Raw genomic sequence first — 19,983 nt, 5'->3', positions numbered from 1 at the left:
GGCAGGCTCTGTCCTCAGGATTGGGCAAAGTGGGCAGGAAGAATAACACCAACAACAAAAATAATGCCCTGCAACCAACGACGAGTCACGTACTGAGCGTGTTTACTCTACGACAGTGACGCACACCACCCCTGCCTCCCACTTTAGAAATGAAGAAACCACGGCTCAGAGGGGTGTGCAGGCTCACACAGCACCACAGAGCCCGAAGTGGGGGACCTGGGATATGGATGCAGGCCTGCCTGCCTTCAGACCAGACCCCTGCGCCCCCAGCCACCCCACCACGCACAGACCCCAGAGGGAGGACGTCAGGCGTCCAGGCTGGCACCTTTAGCTTGGGCAGGCCGCCACGGATGGCATCTGCAATGGCAACGGCACCCTTGGAGCGCACCAGGCAGTCCCCAAAATTGATCACCTCCACCTGCCGCAAGGTCTTCAAGGTCTGCAAGGTGGAAGTAAGGGTCCAGAGTGAGGGTGCAGGCCACACCCCAGCCCTCAGCAAGTCCCGGGGGCCCCACACGGTCACATCCCACACCAGCCACCACACACTGTCCTTCTCTGCAAGTCACTAGCTTTGCTGTCTTCTTGTAGGCCTCTGGGTCCCTGGCCAAACCTCCTCCACCCTACTCCCCACGTTATGGCCAAACTCTTTCTGAGACCAACCGAGCAAGGCTCCTGCCCGAGTCTCTGGGCCTTCCACACATAAGCTGATCCCTCTGCCTGAAACATCCATCCCGCACCCTCTCTCTAGAAAAAGACCACTTGTCCTATGGCCGGGCACGGTGGCTCACGCCTGTAATCCCAGCACTATGGGAGGCTGAGGCGGGTGGATCACGAGGTCAGGAGATCAAGACCATCCTGGCTAACACGGTGAAACCCCGTCTCTACTAAAAATACAAAGAATTAGCCAGGTGTGGTGGCGGGCACCTATAGTCCCAGCTACCCAGGAGGCTGAGGCAGGAGAATGGCATGAATCTGGGAGGTGGAGCTTGCAGTGAGCCAAGATCGCACCACTGCACTCCAGCCTGGGCGACAGAGCGAGACTCCGTCTCAAAAAAACAAAAAACAAAACCACTATCCTATACAATTTAGCCAAAATGTGATCTCTTCCAGGAAGCCTGCCCTAAGTCTGATTTGAACTTCCTTCTGGTGTGTTCCCCAACACCTGCACACATCTCTGCTAACACACAGGCAGCCGGACTAGCCTTCTGTGGGGCCACGGGGCCCTGGCAACCAAGAAGCCACTGCGTTCAAAGCCCGGCACTGTTACCACCGGCAGCTTCCTTCCCTCTAGGGTCTCCCTGAAGGCAGAGTCTTTGGCTCAACCCTGTGTGGCCTGCACTTAGTACAAAGCCAAGCACTATATGGGGGCTCAGAAAAAGCTGCTGGGCCGGGCACAGTGGCATGCACCTGTAATCCCAGCTACTCAGGTTGAGATGGGAGGATCACTTGAGCCCAGAAGTTCAAGACCAGCCTGGGCAACAGTAAGACTCTGTCTCAAAAAGTGGTAATAAATAACAAAACAAACAGCAGCTGCTGAACAAATCAACCAGGAAAACAGATGTGGGGAGCAGCCTGAGAACCAAACCAGCGCCAGCCGCTGGGGGCCACAGAGGCAGCTCAGAAGGTGGCATGAAGGATCGGAGCTGCCCGAGGAGGGCACGGGCTACCTTGTGACCTGAAACCCTGTTTAGGACGTGTTCAAAGAGCTGGACCCATGGGGCACACACCCAGGGGGCAGGCAGGGGACAGGGCAGTCCCTGCTAAACGGAGCCCCGGCTTCCCTGGAAAGACAGCCGCCAGCCTCTGTCTTGCGTGTCGCAACTGGCTCTGCCACACTCGCCTCACCTCGGCCATGGCCACGGCGCCCTTCTCGGTGAAGGTGTTGTCGTTCAGGTTGATGATCCGCAGCAGGGGGTTGACGGCGAAAGCCTGGGCCAGAGCAGTGACACCAGGGTGGTTGATCCCATTCTGTGGCATGTGGACTTCCTCCAGGGTCCCGATGACCTGTGAGGAGCAGGCAGAGAGTGGAGGGGGCCCTGAGTGCCAGGTGACATCCAGCAGGCGGGAGAGCAATTCCACACAGCAGGCACAGGAATGGGCTGCCGCCAGCACAGGGCAGGAGCTCGTCTGTGGGATTCTGGGGCATGGCTGCATCTGACTCTTTCCACAACCTCATGAGGGAGTCCTACTGCCTGGGATAGGATCTCCACCAGAGAAAAGACTAGGGATCAAAGAGACAAAGTGACTTGCCCAGGGTCACAGAGCTCTAGATCCAGTAGGTCGATTTCTTGTTCTCAGTCTGGTATCCTCTGCACAGAGGGGACCTTGGCTGTGGTGGGCAGTCACTCACGGCCCTTCTCTGGATGACACAGCTCCATGTGACCTTTCTTTCTTGGGGCCCTCCTACCCCACCCACCTACACAACATAACCCCTTCGACATAGCGTGTCCTTCTCTGGGGATGAGGAGGGTCTTCCCTGGGCCACGCAGCCCTATCGCAGCCTGGCATTTTGATACCCATTCTCTCTGCCTGGAACACTCTGTCTCCTTCTTTTAATTTTTTTTCTTTTTTTGAGATGGAGTCTCATTCTGTCGCCCAGGCTGGAGTGCAGTGGCATGATCTTGGCTCACTGCAACCTCCACCTCCTGAGTTCAAGTGATTCTCCTGCCTCAGCCTCCTGAGTAGCTGGGATTACAGGCACGCACCACCACACCTAATTTTGTATGTTTAGTAGAGATGGGGTTTCACCATGTTGGCCAGGCTGGTCTTGAACTCCTGACCTCAGGTGATCCAGCGTCCTTGGCCTCTCAAAGTGCTGGGATTACGGGCGTGGGCCACCACACCCGGCCAGTCAGCACTTTCTTGACAGGCTAACTCAGATGAGTTCTAGGGCTCTTGTTTTGGTCACCTCCTCTCCCAGGAAGGCTTCCTGATTCCCCCAGGCAGGGTCCAGTGCTCTTCCTCTGTGCTCCCGGAGCACCTGGTCCCTCCTCTATCACGGTGGTCCTCACCCTGTCTACATTCAAAGCCTATATTCCATCTGCACCCCATCAGCCCCTGAGCTTTGGAGGAGAGGGCCATGTCCCAGTCTCCACTGTGACCCAGGACTGAGGGTAGGCCTGGCATAACTGTGCCAAGGAGCCTTCTGCTGTCCTTGGGTGCTCAGTGAAGCATGGGGCGATGGGGGTAGCGGGTGGTCCACAAATAAACACAGGAAGGCAACTGAGGCACACTCCAGGTCAGCCCTCCTTAATATTTTCTGTGCCATGAACCCTTCAGGCTGTCTGGTGAAGCCCCTGGGTCCCCTCTGCGAAAAATGTTTTTTAAAATTTTAAGATAAATTATACAGAATTACAAAGGAAATCAACTCAGAACAGTTATCAAAACATTTAGGAAAAAACTCCAAACACGTGCTGTAGTGATATACAAACTTCTTCTTCTTTTTTGAGATGGAGTCTCGCTCTGTCGCCCAGGCTGGAATGCAGTGGTGCGATCTCGGCTCACTGAAAGCTCCACCTCCCAGGTTCACGCCATTCTCTAGCCTCAGCCTCCCAAGTAGCTCGGACTACAGGTGTCCGCCACCACGCCTGGCTAATTTTTTGCTTTTTTATTTTTAGTAGAGATGGGGTTTCACAGTGTTAACCAGGATGGTCTTGATCTCCTGACCTCGTGATCCACCTGCCTCGGCCTCCCAAAGTGCTGGGATTACAGGAGTGAGCCACCGCATCCAGCCACAAACTTCTTGTTAATGCACTAAATAAGATCTAGGGGTGGGTTCGCTATTACTGTAATTTTGATGTAGTGAGAAATATTTCTATATAGCAGCAATAATTATAACTTCACATGAAATATCTGTGATTTCCACTGGGGATAAAGTCACAAGATTTTCTTTTTATTTATTTATTTATTTATGAGAGTGTCTCGCTCAGTCGCCCAGGCTGGAGTGCAGTGGTGTGATCTTGGCTCACTGCAAGCTCTGCCTCCCAGGTTCACACCATTCTCCTGCCTCAGCCTCCCAAGTAGCTGGGACTACAGGTGTCCATCACCATGCCCAGCTAATTTGTTTGTATTTTTAGTAGAGACAAGGTTTCACCGTGTTAGCCAGAATGGTGTCGATCTCCTGACCTCATGATCCGCCCGTCTCAGCCTCCCACAGTGCTGGGATTACAGGCATGAGCCAACTGCACCTGTCATTTATTTTTTAAAAAATTTTAGGCTGGGCACAGTGGCTTATGCCTATAATCCCAGCACTTTAGGAGGCCAAGGTGGGTGGATCACCTGAGGTCAGGAGTTTGAGACCAGTCTGGTTAACATGGTGAAACCCCATCTCTACTAAAATACAAAAATTAACATGGTGGTGTGCACCTGTAGTCCCAGCTAATCAGAAGACTGAGGTGGGAGGATCACTTGAGCCTGGGAAGCTGAAACTGCAGTGGGCCGAGATTGCTACTGGTGCACTCCAGCCTGGCCACAGAGTGAGACCCTGTCTCAATAAATTTTTTGTTTGGTTCAGGGGCTACACGTGCTTGTTTGTTATGTGGGTTATTCACAGGCCTTTCTAATGCTGTGAGGTTTATTGTCTACATTCGTGATCAAAAGTCACACTACATACTTTAGCTATGTTAGGGATAAATAATGATGTTATTTTTTCCTCATCCATGTTCACAGACCCCTGAATTCTATCCACAGACTGGAGGGGATTAAGAACTCCCATTCGAAGCCCACCAGAGGACACCTATGAAGGCTCAACACAACCACAGCACACCACCTACTCCTAGTGCACTGAGGACAGCGGGCTGAGGGCAGGGAGGGGTCCAAGGATGGCAGCGAGGCCCCCTCCAGCTCGAGGAGGGAGCGGGGGCTCCCCTGCAGCCAGGGGTGCGGGAGACACAAGGCAGATCTCTATGGTGTTCACTTGGCACTGAAGCAGGCAAGGGGTGTCTATAGGCAGGCTCTGTGGGCAGGCAGGACAGTGGGTGCCATTCCGGCCCGTACGAGCAATGCTCCTAGGATACTGTTTGCTGAAGAAAACACTTAAGAGAAGAGGGGCTGGGCGTGGTGGCTCATGCCTGTAATCCCAGCACTTTGGGAGACCCAGGTGGGCAGATCACTTGAGGTCAGGAGTTCGAGACCACCTGGCCAACATGGCAAAACCCTGTCTCTAACAAAAATACAAAAATTAGCCGGGTGTGGTGGTGAGTGCCTGTAATTCCAGCTACTCGGGAGGCTAAGGCAGAACTGCTTGAACCTGGGAGGCGGAGACTGCAGTGAGCCAAGATCGTGCCACTGCACTCCAGCATAGGTGACAGAATGAGACTGCCTCAAAAAAAAAAAAAAAAGAGAAGAGGGAGACAGACCCCAAAGTTTTCAGTCCTGTTAGGGGCAAATGTGGCCTTCTGCTGGCACTCGCAGTCGGGGACTCAGCAATGTCCTGGGGGGATGGGGAGAGGAGAGTGGAAGAAGAGCGGGGACAAGGTCACCTGAGAGCACCTCATCATCTGGCCCCTGAGCCCTGCGGATGCCCCTGCCTGTCTCCCTGTCTTGGGAAGTCTGGTATGTTCCTTCTCTGTGCCCCACACCAGGGGCTGGGCCAGGCTACTGTCAGTACTCCCGCCATCTCATTTCACCACTTCTGAGCCTGGCAGATGACACTCTTTGGTCAGAGCGGCCTGCCTGGCCTGAAGCCCCGCAGGGGGCTGCTGCTGGCTTACCTGAGGGAGCAGTCACACACCTTTCCAGAAATGCATGACAAGAATCCTGGCCCATTTTCAGATGGACTAACAGGCTTGGAGGGGGCACGTGACGCCCCAGGTCTCTCGGCTGAGTGCCAGCCAGGGATTCGCATCCAGGACTGTCAGCCTACTACACCAAGTGCACCTCAGGGTCACGGGGGCAGGATGGACAGAAACCACTCACCCTAAAAGCTTCTGCCAAGGCAGTGGCGCCATCGTTCTCCAGACGGTTTCTGCCAGCCACGAAGACCTTCAGGGCCAGAGGCTTGCCTTGGGCACTGGATTTCCGGTGACACTCGGTCAGAGCTGCAGCCAGGATCTGTGGGGAAAGGTAAGGGGCCCAGGCCATGGGCAGGAGCCCCTTCTCCCAGTGGGGCGGCCACTGCCACTGAACTGCTCTTCAACATCCCATGCCACCCACTGGTGCAGGTCAGGAGACACAGGACTGCTAACAGCACAACTTCCATGTGCCCAGCACTTCAGTTTACAAAAGGTTTTTACATCTAATGCTGTGTCACACCAGCCTGAGAGGTCTAGCTTCGCTTCGGAGACTGAGGAAAGGGAGACACCACATGGAGTGGACGAACTTTCAGCCAGGTCCAGGGGAGGGACTTCCTAGTCAGCTTACTTCATGACTCCTGTTTTCCAGCTGAAGAAACTCAGGGTAAGGGGAACGGAAACTTTCTTATGGTCAATAAACAAGTGGTGGACGCTGGACCAGAGCCCAAATCTTCCAGCTTCTCTTCCACGCACCACAATGTCCAAGGGAGCCAGCTGCCAAGTCCACGGTCCAGAAGGACCTGTCTGATACATGCCTGTATCTAAGCTGGCCAGGCACAGCAGGGGCTTGCCTGTTGGCAGTAAAAACCTAACACCCAGCTTGTCCTGTCCCTGGTGTGGTGCCAGGAAGTAGCTTCTACCCTGGTTACACCAATAGGCAAAGCACTGAAAAACGGAGACTGACAGATGGGAATCACAGCCCATGGTAAATGCGACACAAAAGAATCATGAGCGAGTGCATCAAGAGAGAAGTGAGATTTACGGAACACCTGAAGTTTGCAGAGCACCTGCTAGGGTCTGGGCACCCTCGGCATATTTTCTCGTTTCAACCTCAACACTAGCCTGCGAGGAGGCAGGTGGGATTGGCTGTACTTTACAGATGAGGAAGCTGAGGCTCTGAGAGGTGAGTGAATCGGCCAAGGTCACCCAGCAAATATTTAGCAAAGCCACACATGGCGGGTAGGTTGGCCTAACTCCTGGCATGAGACTGCACATAGCCGTCCTTGAGGAACAGAAGAGCCAGCACCTGCCTGACTCCACGGTGGTGATGGTGGATCAGGTACACACTCAAGGTAGAGGCATCAAACTTCTGCCAAAGACCAGCCTCTGAGGAAGCTCCTCAGCAGCAGCAGCTGACTGCTAGGTCACCCCCATTCTCCCCAATTCCTTGGAGGCCACGTGGTGAGGGCCTTAGCTCCTGAAGGAGTCCAACTTGGGTATGGAGAGTTCCCCAGCACAGGGCCACGCCTCTTGCCCCGTCGACTCCTCTGGGCCCTCTTATTCTCATGGTGCATGGCACAGAAACCACACTAAACACACTGTCCAGAAGAAAAAGATGCCAAAGGACCTGCAGGCTTTGGTTAGACACCCAGACTACGGCGTCTGAGCTCCCAAGAGGCACAGGTTGGCAAGGCCAAGACCCAGAGATCTAATCGAATTAGTGGTCCGAGGCGCAGAGAACCATTAATCAAACTCCACGGTGGGCCTGTCTGCCCAGGAGGCCCTCTGGTCCTGGGGTTCAAAACTCATTCCCCAACTCATCCCACTGCAAGTACAGGACAGGACAGACAAGCCCTGGCTAGTAGGAAAGCTCCCTTAGCCTCAGTTTCCAGACACTGCTGGACGGGAGAAGGGAAGTAATGGAAGGAAAACTGAAGCATTTTGCTAGAATAGAGTCTCTGGCTCTCTCAGCATATCCCACTCATTCTAGGTTGGGCCGCACCTGCTACAGTTTTATATCATTTTTTTTTTTTTGAGACGGAATTTCGCTCTTGTTGCCTATGCTGGAGTGCAGTGGTACCATCTCAGCTCACTGCAACCTCTGTCTCCCTGGTCAAGCAATTCTCCTGCCTCAGCCTCCTGAGTAGCTGGGACTACAGGTGCCTGCCACCACGCCCAGCTAATTTTTGTATTTTTAGTAGAGTTTCACCATGTTGGCCAGGCTGGTCTCGAACTCCTGACCTCAGGTGATCCACCTGCCTCGGCCTCCCAAAGTGTTGGAATTACAGGCCTGAGCCACTGCGCCACCGTGCTCGGCGCATTTTTATATCTTAACACAGGGACAGCTTATTGCCCAAGTGGACTTGGGGGAGGGCTGTCTAAGACAGGTACAGAGCCTGCCCCTGCTCACCCTCACATCAGGCCGAGGGCCACAGGCACCCTCGGCAGGATAGGCCACTCCAGCTCCTCAGCCTGGGGCGCCATGGGCCTCACTGCACTAGCTATGTGATCCACTCCACCCACCTCTCTAAGCTTATGCTGAGTCATGTGGAAAAATGGGGATGGCACCACCCACCTTTCAGTGTGGGTGGGAAAAGTTAAAGTATTGCATATTCAAATAAGATGTCCCCAACTGCTGTTAGTTCCCAGTGCCCTTTTCTCCCTTTGGTTAGAAAGTGTGTGCAGGGGCCGGGCGCGGTGGCTCAAGCCTGTAATCCCAGCACTTTGGGAGGCCGAGATGGGAGGATCACGAGGTCAGGAGATCGAGATCATCCTGGCTAACACAGTGAAACCCCGTAAACTAGCTGGGCGAGGTGGCAGGCGCCTGTAGTCCCAGCTACTCGGGAGGCTGAGGCAGGAGAATGGTGTAAACCCGGGAGGCGGAGCTTGCAGTGAGCTGAGATCCGGCCACTGTACTCCAGCCTGGGTGAGAGAGCGAGACTCCGTCTCAAAAAAAAAAAAAAAAAAAAAGAAAGTGTGTGCAGGGGTTGCGGTCTGGCACTCAGCGTTCTCCAACCCTGGGTCTAAAGGCACTGGGATGGAGTTGGAAGAGAGTAACACGCAGGCTGCCCTCGATGCAGGTTCTGGGAAGCAAAGCAGCTCCGCTCTACACTGACCAGCCCAACGTGAAGCTCTACACTGACCTTGCCTGGGGGATGCCCCCCGCACCCCGGGGGCAAGGCCCTGTCCAGGAATAAAGGTGAGCTGTGACAATGCCTCCCTGAGCGGACACTCCTCTTTTCAGGTGCCCTCCTCCGCCTGTGTGCCAGGCTCTACCAGCTGCTCTGTGGGTACAGTGAGTGTAGGGATGCCCCAAGCCCTGAGTTTTGCAGAGCCAGCAGGCTGGAGCAGGTATGCAGCGGCACTCCCTCTGCGTTGCCAAGCCAACCCAAGAACTTGGGATGGTTGCTTGGCAACCCCACCCTCATGGATGCCTCTACCCTCCGGCCACAGGCTGCTGCCTTTGAGGCCTTTCTCTTTTGAAAACAACGGCTGACCATCCCAGATGGTGGTGGCCAAGGGCCAGGGCACATATATCAGACGGATGTGGATGGACCAGGGGACTCTGCGGGGAGAGGGCTGCCACACCCACCTTGCCGCCACCGATGCCCATGCCACAGTTGTTGAGCTTGAGTTCGTGCAGGGTGAAGCAGGCTGAGCTCTTGAGCAGGGCCTCGAAGCCTTGCACACCGTCGGGCCCAAACGCGTTGTCACTTAAGTCCAGCTCCACCAGCTGGGCCCCAGCTGTGATGAGTCCTTCCCCTAGTGAGATCTGGGCACAGAGGAAGCTCGTGTCAGTTTCACAGACACCCAGCAGGTGCTGCTTCTGTGCCAGGCCCAGCTCTGCCTTCCAAGGACACCCCGGCTGGTGCAGAACCAGCACAGACACAAACCATTTTGGTATTCTTAAGACTGGAAACTCTGCAAAGGGCTCCTAACAGCTGGAGAGTGGGGTGTGTGTATGCATGGGGTGGCCTGGGAAGGCTCCTTGTAAGAGGTGGCATTTGGGCTTCGTCTGAATGAGAATCAGCTAGCCAATGTGAAAAGACTCCAGGCAGCTGAAAAACAGGAGCAGAGAGACATAAGCATGAAGCAGCAGGCTGTGAGCCTGGGGCAAGCTGTGGGGAGACTCCAGAAGACAACATGGCATGGGCTTTGGGTGGAAGGGAAGTGAGGGCTCAGATCAGGCAAGAGCCTTGAATGCCAGGCCAAGAACTGTGAGCCTCAGCCCGAGAACACTAGGCTTTGAGGTGGCTGAGGGATACGGAAGTAACATCCCCGGACCCGAAGAGAGCAGATGCATAGGAAGATGGGCTGGAGTGCCCTCCCGGGAGTGTGAGGCAGCAACACTGGCAACAGAGAGGGGACCGGCCGGACAGTGTGACAAGTGCAGGAGAGGAGCTGCCTGTTCACGGAGCAAGGGACATGCCGAAGCTGGTGGTTCCCTGGACATGCAGGAGGAGGGAGGGAGGAACCACAAATGCCTCCAGGGTTTCTGGTGGTGACTGGCAGATGGAGGTGGCCATCCCCAAGCCACGGCCAGGATCAGCTTTGGCAGGAGGATCTGGAGCTCTCCTGGAAACCTCCTGGGCTGGAGAGAGCTACACTCCCTCATCCCACCAGGAGAAATGGTCAGAGAGGAGGCTCTGCCAGAGACTGGGGCAGAAACAGAGTTTTCTTCACCATCTTTTCTAACTTGAAATTCTTTTTTGAGATGGATTCTTGCTCTCTCTCGCCCAGGCTGCAATGTAATGGCACGATCTCAGCTCACTGCAACCTTCACCTCCCAGGGTCAAGTGATTCTTCTGCCTCAGCATCCTGAGTAGCTGGGATTACACACACCTGCCATCATGCCCCGCTAATTTTTGTACTTTTGTAGACACAGGGTTTCAGCATGTTGGCCAGGCTGGTCTTTAACTCCTGACCTCAGGTGATCTGCCTCCACTCAGCCTCCCAAAGTGCTGGGATTACAGTTGTGAGCCACTGCACCCGGCCTGACTTGAAATTCTTTTATATACAATCACTGAAATGAATTTCCTTTTTTTTTTTTTTTTTTTTTTGAGACGTAGTCTTGCTCTGTCACCCAGGTTGGAGTACAGTGGCATGATTTTGGCTCACTGCAACCTCCACCTTCTGGGTTCAAGCAATTCTCCCGCCTGAGCCTCCCAAGTAGCTGGGAACACAGGCAGGTGCCATCATGCCCAGCTAATTTTTGTATTTTTAGTAAAGACAGGGTTTTGCCATGTTGGCCAGGCTGGTATCAAACTCCTGACCTCAAGTGATCTGCCCACCTCGGCCTCCCAAAGTGCTGGGATTATAGGTAGGAGCCACCACACCCAGCCAGAAATGAATTTTCTTTTTTTTTTTTTTTTGAGACGGAGTCTCGCTCTGTAGCCCGGGCTGGAGTGCAGTGGCCGGATCTCAGCTCACTGCAAGCTCCGCCTCCAGGTTTACGCCATTCTCCTGCCTCAGCCTCCCGAGTAGCTGGGACTACAGGCGCCGGCCACCACGCCCGGCTAGTTTTTTGTATTTTTTAGTAGAGACGGGGTTTCACCGTGTTAGCCAGGATGGTCTCGATCTCCTGACCTCGTGATCCTCCCATCTCGGCCTCCCAAAGTGCTGGGATTACAGGCTTGAGCCACCACGCCCGGCCCAGAAATGAATTTTCTTTTTCTTTTTTTTTTTTTGAGACAGAGTCTCGCTTAGTCGCCCAGGCTGGAGTGCAGTGGCGCGATCTCGGCTCACTGCGAGCTCCGCCTCCCGGGTTCACGCCATTCTCCTGCCTCAGCCTCCCGAGTAGCTGGGACTACAGGCGCCCACCGCCTCGCCCGGCTAATTTTTTGCATTTTTAGTAGAGACGGGGTTTCACAGTGTTAGCCAGGATGGTCTCGATCTCCTGACCTTGTGATCCGCCCGCTTCGGCCTCCCAAAGTGCTGGGATTACAGGCGTGAGCCACCGCGCCCGGCCCAGAAATGAATTTTCTTAACCTACATTCCAAATCCTAGCCTCACAAGCCAGGTGCAGTGGCACGCACCTGTAATCCCAGCTACTTGGGAGGCTGACGTGGGAGGAATGTTTGAGCCCAGGAGTTCAAGACCAGCCTGGGTGACATAGCAAGATCCTGTCTTTAAAAAAAAATAAAGGCCGGGCGCAGTGGCTCACGCCTGTAATCCCAGCGCTTTGGGAGGCCAAGGCAGGTGGATCACGAGGTCAGGAGATCAAGACCATCCTGGCGAACACGGTGAAACCCTGTCTCTACTAAAAATACAAAAACTTAGCTGGGCGTGGTGGCGGGCGCCTGTAGTCCCAGCTACTCGGGAGGCTGAGGCAGGAGAATTGTGTGAACCTGGGAGGCGGAGCTTGCAGTGAGCTGAGATCGCACCACTGCACTCCAGCCTGGGTGACAGAGCGAGACTCCGTCTCAAAAATAAAATAAAACAAAATTTTAAAAATAAAACATAAAAAGAGGCTGGGCACAACCAGGGTGAGGGGCTCAGTAACGTTGGTGTGCGCACTCATCACTGACCAGAAACCTGCACCCTCAAGGCCTGCCGTGTGCAGCCCCGTGCCAGGAAGACACACCGAGAGGCTGCCTACCTGAAGAGCCAGCCAGCCCTGCTCTCTTCCCTCGGCCAGGCAAGCCTTTCTTTCTGTGTTGCCCCTTTCTATTTCCTTCCACACACCCGCACACACGCACTCAGAGACCGGGAACTCAACGCAAGTCAGTCTGAGCCCTGGGAATGAGGAAATGGGAAGCCACCCATGACGGCAGCAAACCAAAGCAGAGAGTGGTGTGGAGAAAGGGAGGAGCCAGAGAAAGACGGGGACGGCTACATGGGCTGTGTGCAGAGAAGTCACGAAGGAGCAGGACTGTGAGGTGCAGGAAGGGGTTGCTGGGAAAGGCGGGGCATTGTATTGGGGTGAAATCCACAGTGAACCAAACCACGCAGCTCAGGAGGACCCAGGAGTGTGTGGTCTCAGCTCTGCCACCTCCCCGAAGTCCCCGCCCTTGGGGTTCCTCCCCTGTCAGTCTCCATGCTCCCACCCTCCCCTCCTGTCCGAACACAGGGCACATGCTGGGCTTGCCAGGCTTCCATTCCATCAGCTCAATCACCCACAGGGCTTATCTTAGGCTCCAGAAAGAATAAAGTATGAGAAAAGCCCTGGGAACTGCCAAAGAGGGTCCTGTGTGTGGAGGAGAAGAACAGCTCATTTGCTTACCAGGGCTGGTGGGATCTCAGTCCGCAGCCTCCCTGTGAACATGTCGCTCCAGTGGCAGCGCTGCGGCGGAAAGAAGACAAGAGTTAGTGGGAGAGGCCCCTGGAGGCCTACAGTGAAGCCTCATCCTGGTGGATTTGAACTACCCGAGCATCGCAAGACTTCTTTTTTTTTTTTTTTTTGAGATGGAGTTTCGCTCTTGTTGCCCAGGCTGGAGTGCAGTGGCGCAATCTCGGCTGACCACAACCTGCGCCTCCCGGGTTCAAGTAATTCTCCTGCCTGTGTCTCCGGAGTAGCTGGGATTACAGACATCTGCCACTATGCCTGGCAACTTTTGTATTTTTAGTAGAGACAAGGTTTCTCCATTTTGGTCAGGCTGGTCTTGAACTCCCGACCTTAGGTGATCTGCCCACCTTGGCCTCCAAAAGTGCTGGGATTACAGGTGTGAGCCACCGCACCCAGCCCGCAAGACTTAATTGAGCTTTGTTTGTGAAAAGCTGGACCCGGCCGGGCGCGGTGGCTCAAGCCTGTAATCCCAGCACTTTGGGAGGCCGAGACGGGCGGATCACGAGGTCAGGAGATCGAGACCATCCTGGCTACCACGGTAAAACCCCGTCTCCACTAAAAAAAAAAAATACAAAAAACTAGCAGGGCGAGGTGGCGGGCGCCTGTAGTCCCAGCTACTCGGGAGGCTGAGGCAGGAGAATGGCGTAAACCCGGGAGGCGGAGCTTGCAGTGAGCTGAGATCCAGCCACTACACTCCAGCCTGGGCGACAGAGCCAGACTCCGTCTCAAAAAAAAAAAAAAAAAAAAAAAAAAGAAAAGCTGGACCCATTCTGGCTGTAGTTGGTGGGACCTGGAGTCCTGTTCTCAAATCAAGAGGCCTCCAAGGGTTATTGGGGGCTCAGAAGTGTCAGGAAAATCCCTGACTTATACAACCCTCTACGTGGACGTGTAATATAGTTATGGATGACAGAGAAACATGAACGTAAACAACACAGAATTCCGTGTTGAGGGCCAGTGGCTCACGCCTGTGATCCCAGCACTTTGGGAGGCCAATGCGGGCAGATCACTTGAGGTCAGGAGTTCCAGACCAACCTGGCCAATATAGTGAAACCCCATCTCTACTAAAAATACAAAAATGAGCATAGTGATGGGGACTTTTTAATAAAGGGAGAACAGGCCTCAGGCTCAGAGTCATTAAATAGCAACAGCATCAAACAATAATTCAGTAACACTATCTTCTTTCCTTTATTGTAAGGAATGCCAGCTTTCCATTCATAGAAGTGCTTTGAAATTACATGAGGCCGGGCGCGGTGGCTCAAGCCTGTAATCCCAGCACTTTGGGAGGCCGAGACGGGCGGATCACGAGGTCGGGAGATCGAGACCATCCTGGCTAACACGGTGAAACCCCGTCTCTACTAAAAAGTACAAAAAACTAGCCGGGCGAGGTGGCGGGCGCCTGTAGTCCCAGCTACTCAGGAGGCTGAGGCAGGAGAATGGCGTGAACCTGGGAGGCGGAGCTTGCAGTGAGCTGAGATCCGGCCACTGCACTCCAGCCTGGGCGACAGAGTGAGACTCCGTCTCAAAAAAAAAAAAAAGAAATTACATGAAAGTTAGCTGTTTTTTTCATTTTTTTTAAGAGCTGGATTCTCACTCTGTCGCCTAGGCTGGAGTGCAGTGGCACAATCATAGCTCACTGTAACCCTGACCTAGTGGCCTCAAGCGACCCTCCCACCTTAGCCTCCAGAGTACCTGCAATTACAGGCATGTGACACCACTCCTGGTATGATTTAAAGAAAGTATTAAGCAATTCATGAAGATAGTAGATTGGTAGTTACCAGAGGCCTGGAAGGTTAGAGGGAGGGGAGGCTGAAGGTTAATTGATGGAGACAAGTATAAAGTTAGAAGAAATAAGACCTAGTGTTCAATAGGTCAACAGGGTAACTATCATTTACATTAATCTATTATACATTTCAAAATAGCTAGAAGATGCCGGGAGCGGTGGCTCACACCTATAATCCCAGCACTTCGGGAGGCGGAGACAAGCAGATCACCTTAGGTCAGGAGTTCGAGAGTAGCCTGGCCAACATGCCAAAACCCCATCTCTACTAAAAGCATAAAAATTAGCCAGGCGTGTTGGCGCACACCTGTAGTCCCAGCTACTCAAGAGGCTGAGGCATGAGAATCGCTGGAACCCAGGAGGCAGAGGTTGTGCTGAGCTGAAACTGCGCCACTGCATAGCAGCCTGTGCGACATAGAAAGACTGTCTCAAAAAAAAAAAAAAAAAAAAAGCTAACAGAGAATAATTTGAACGTTCCTAGCATAAAGATAAATATTTAAGGGGATGGATGGATACCTCCATTACCCTTATTTTATTATTTATTTATTTATTTATTTATTTATTTTTGAGACAGAGTCTCATCCTGTCGCGCCCAGGCTGGAGTGCAGTGGCACATTCTCGGCTCACTGCAACCTCTGCCTCCTGGGTTAAACTGATTCTCCTGCCTCAGTCTCCCAAGTAGCTAGGATTACAGGCACCTGCTACCACGCCCGGCTAATTTTTTGTATTTTTAGTAGAGATGGGGTTTCGCCATATTGGTCAAGCTGGTCTTGAACTCTCAACCTCAGGTGATCCACCCACCTCAGTCTCCAAAAGTGCTGGGATTACAGGCATGAGCCACCGCGCCTGGCCTATTTTATCTATCTATCTATTTATTTATTTTTTGAGACACAGTTTTACTCTTGTCGCCCAGGCTAAGAGTACAATGGTGTGACCTTGGTTCTCTGCAACCTTCACCTCCCAAGTTCAAGTGATTCTCCTGCCTCTGTCTCCAGAGTAATTTTTGTATTTTTTTTTTAGTAGAGATGGGGTTTTACTATGTTGGCCAGGCTAGTCTCGAACTCCTGACCTCAAGTGATCCACCTGCCTCAGCCTCCCAAACTGCTAGGATTACAGGCATGAGAGCCACCGTGCCCAGCCCTCCCTTATTTTTTGAGACGGGGTCTCACTCTATTGCTCAGGCCAGAGCATAGCCGTGCAAACACGGCTCACTGCAGCCTCGACCTCCCAGGCTCAAGCCATCCTCCCACCTCAACCTCCCAAGTAGCTGGGACTACATGTGTGTACCACCACACCCAGCTAACTTTTGTATCTTTTGTAGAGTTGGGAATCTCCCTATGTTGTCCAGGCGTATCTCAGACTCCTGGGATCAAGGGATCCACTCCCACCTTACATACTAAGGAAGCTGGTTTTTGCAGACAAATCCGCATATCCACCAATAAGGTAGACCATGAACACACGTGGGCCTCAGCTGGCTGCTCTACACCAGATCTATTTAGTAGTTACACCTGCATGCAGGTCCATAGTGCCAGGAACAGGCAGTCAGAGCCCGAGCGCCACAGTCCCTCACAACAGATACTGGCATGTCACTCCGAACAAAGCTCCCCAAACCCAACTCTGATGAGCTGAACAGTCAGCACAGGCCTCTAGAGCACACCACCTGGGTTCTAATCCTGATTTGGCTGACTCCAGCCATCACTCCCCCTCTCCAGCCTCTGGTATCCTCTCTCTGAAATGAGGTTTTAGGTCCTAACGATCTCCCATGTGAACAGCAAAGCAGTTAAGAGCTTGCTTGGGCTGGGCACATTGGCTCACGCTTATAATCCCAGCACTTTGGAAGGCCAAAGTGGGAAGACTGCTTGAGTCTAGGAGATCAAGATCAGACTGGGCAACAGAGCAAGACCCCATCATTAAAAAAATAATAAGAAGTAAAGAAAAGAAATGAAAAAAAATTAGCTGGACATTGTGGCACACACATGGTCCCAGCTACTTAGGGGGCTGAGATGGAAGGATCACTTGAGCCTGGGAGTTCAAGGCTGCAGTGAGCTATGATCATGCCACTGCACTACAGCCTGGGCAATGGCGTGAAACTCGTCTCTTAAAAAAAAAAAAAAAAAAAAAAAGATTGGGCTGACACCACCTCAGCCTACCCCTGGTTGTGTGACTCCGGGCTGCACTTCTCTCGCCCGTCAAGACCTCACTCCTCACTTGTACACTGCTACAGTAGGGGAGAGAACACCTCTGGCTCAGCACTAGGCCCAGAACACTAGGCCATCAAGGGTAGCTCCCACCCTGTCCCTGCCCTGGGCTGCTTCCTGCACAGAGGAGGGCTTGGGAGGTGGGGTGCAGTGATTTACTCGAGCCACTGCATCTGCACCAGGTGGGAAGGTGCATGCAGCACTCCTACCGGCCATGCTCTCCCAGGACAACCTCTGAGGAAGGAGGAAGGGCTCCATCTCCTATTTCATAAGAGCCCAGCCTCAGAGCTGCATGCAGGGCAAGGCCACATACGGCAAAAAAAGGTGGTGCTGTTAGGGCTTGATCCCATGTGCCGAACGCAAGCTCAGCTCCTGCTGAGTCCTGGAGCCTTCAGACCCATGGCTCCTCCGCCGTTCCTGTTCTTCACAGGTCTCGGGGAGGGCCGAGTTCTGAGTTCTTTGGTTGGAAAACATCCCAACTTATGCTCAGGGAAAGTACAGGCCCCAGGCAGGAGAGCAGAAACAATCACTGTCTTGGTGGTTAACTTGACCATGACCTTCCTAAGGAAACAAATATGCAGTGTCATTTTGTAAACTAGCAGGCAGGCCCTTCTGGGGCAAATCCTCTCATGGCCTCCACCCCCGTATTCCTTCTCCTGCAGAAAGTGGGGCCACAGAGAGAACACTGATCTCGGGAGTGTGGATGTGTGGCTTGGCCACATCTCTATTTTTTTTTTTTCTTTTTTTTTGAGACAGAGTCTTGCTCTGTTGCTAGGCTGGAGTGCAGTGGCGCGATCTTGGCTCACTGCAACCTCTGCCTCCCGGTTTCGAGCGATTCTCCTGCCTCAGCCTCCCGAGTAGCTGGGACTACAGGCACATGCCACCACACCCAGCTAATTTTTGTATCTTGAGTAGAGACGGGGTTTCATCATGTTGGCCAGGATGGTCTTGATCTCTTGACCTCATGATCTGCCTGCCTCGGCCTCCCAGAATGCTGGGAGTACATGCGTGACCCACCACGCCTGGCTTTTTTCTTTTTTTATGAGACAGGGTCTCGCTCTGCCACTCAGGCTAGAGAGTAGTGGTGCAATCTTGGCTCACTGAAACCACTGCCTCCCAGGCTCAAGCAATCCTCCCATCTCAGCCTCCCAAGGAGCTGGGACCATAGGTGCACACCACCATGCTGGGCTAACCATCCTTGTACTTTTTGTAGAGATGGGGTTTCACCATGTGGTCCAAGCTGGTCTCGAACTTCTGGGCCTTGGCCTCCCAGAGTGCTGGGATTACAGCTGTGAGCCATCATGCCCGGCTGATCGTGGCTATTTAATGAGCCCCTCTGAGCCTCAGTTCCCTTGACTTATAAATGGAGACTCAACCCAGTCTCTTCCCTGGTTGCTGTGAGCAGGCAATGACATGCAAAAGAGCCCAGCCCAACCCTAGCCCTGCACATACGAAGAGACAATGCCATTCTGGAACTCTGGTCTCTCTCCTTCATGACTTTGGGATTTCAAAGAGGGGAATACCCAGTGACATCTCCCAACGCTTTGAACATGACACTCTTGCTTTTCTCACAGAGCGTATCAAAAGACTGGTGTTTAGTGGAACCCGTTTGGGGAACACGGGGCTAGAATAATCTGACTTGCCCTTTGTGTTGGCCAAGGAGGGCACCACTTGGATCTAACCTTCAAGAGAACTTGCCAGCCAGGTGCGGTGGCTCACGCCTGTAATCCCAGCACTTTGGGAGGCCGAGGCAGACAAATCACAAGGTCAGGAGTTTGAGACCAGCCTGGCCAACAAAGTGAAACCCTGTCTCTACTAAAAATACAAAAAATTAGCTCAGCGTGGTGGTGGGCACATGTAATCCTAGCTACTTGGCAGGCTGAGGCAGGAGAATCACTTGAACCTGGGAGGCGGAGGTTGCAGCAAGCCGAGATTGCACCACTGCACACCAGCCCGGGTGACAGTGTGAGACTCCATATCAAAAAAAAAAAAAAGGCCGGAGCAGTGGCTCACGCCTATAATCCCAGCACTTTGGGAGGCCGAGGCGGGCAGATCACAAGGTCAGGAGAGCAAAACCATCCTGGCTAACACAGTGAAACCCCACCTTTACTAAAAATACAAAAAAATTAGCCGGAGTCCTGGTGGGAGCCTGTAATCCCAGCTACTTGGGAGCCTGAAGCAGGAGAATCGCTTGAACCCGGGAGGCAGAGGTTGCAGTGAGCCGAGATGGTACCACTGAACTGCAGCCTGGGTGACAGAGTGAGACTCCGTCTCAAAAATCAAAAAAAGAGAACTTGCCTCTGTTGCGAGGAGCGTAGGGAGCTGGCTGTCTCCGGCTATGGCACCTTCCTATCGCTGCAGCATTTGAGCTGAGGCCTGGCCACTTCTGCCCAACATGAGACTCCTTTCATGGGCAGTCTTTGCTCTGAAACTCCCAAAGGGTGGGTCGGTCAGAGCAGCCTCACAGTCAGAGGCTCCTGCTGGTTATTTCTGCAACCTTCCAACCTCATATGTGACATATCTACATTGTGAGCAAAAGGCTCTCCCTACTTTATCTTTCACAGGTGTCACTCCAATAATCCTCCTGCACCCCTAACACCCTCTCAGGGTCTGCTGACTACAGGAAGAGGGTCCCTAGCCAATGCTGTGTGCCCTGGGGAGGCCAGAGGAAGAGGAGCTGCTTGGGGGACAGCTACACAGGCAGGGGCCTGGAAGAGATTGGACACAGGCAGGGGTTGTGGAAGTGTGAACAGAAGCTTGTTCAAACCAGCCTGGGCCTGTTCGCCCCACTCTGCTCACCTTCAACTCCGACTTCTTCTCTAAGGCCTTGGCGATGACCCTGGCTGCTTCCACGCCCACTGTGTTGCCTTCCAGACGCAGAGCCTCCAAGCTGTCAAAGTCTTCAATCTCTTTAATCACATCTTTAGCTGCCAGGGACCAAAGAACAGAACTTTAGGCTTTTGGAATCACAAACAGCTAAGGTAGGAGAGA

General features: G+C 53.2%; 1 protein-coding gene across 9 annotated transcripts in view; it reads right to left on the bottom strand.

The window, feature by feature from the left end:
• The window catches only part of RANGAP1 (Ran GTPase activating protein 1), a 54,233-nt gene that overhangs the window by 10,154 nt on the left and 24,096 nt on the right, over nucleotides 1-19,983 (bottom strand). For all 9 annotated transcript variants that reach the window (XR_012418697.1, XR_012418695.1, XR_012418698.1 and 6 more), the window contains 6 exons: nucleotides 19,792-19,919; nucleotides 12,955-13,014; nucleotides 9,325-9,504; nucleotides 5,917-6,051; nucleotides 1,846-2,004; nucleotides 326-439 (listed from right to left, as the gene is read on the bottom strand). Coding sequence is in view for 5 of the 9 variants with exons in the window: in XM_015457137.4 (XP_015312623.2) it covers nucleotides 326-439; nucleotides 1,846-2,004; nucleotides 5,917-6,051; nucleotides 9,325-9,504; nucleotides 12,955-13,014; nucleotides 19,792-19,919 (776 nt within the window). In the remaining 4 variants the exon portion in view is untranslated. The remainder of the gene's footprint in view (nucleotides 1-325; nucleotides 440-1,845; nucleotides 2,005-5,916; nucleotides 6,052-9,324; nucleotides 9,505-12,954; nucleotides 13,015-19,791; nucleotides 19,920-19,983) is intronic.

The sequence above is a fragment of the Macaca fascicularis genome, chromosome 10 (genome assembly GCF_037993035.2).
Source record: "Macaca fascicularis isolate 582-1 chromosome 10, T2T-MFA8v1.1".
Taxonomy (NCBI): Eukaryota; Metazoa; Chordata; class Mammalia; order Primates; family Cercopithecidae; genus Macaca; species Macaca fascicularis.
Note: the sequence above shows the minus strand (reverse complement) of the source record. Positions and strands in the feature narration are given on the sequence as shown.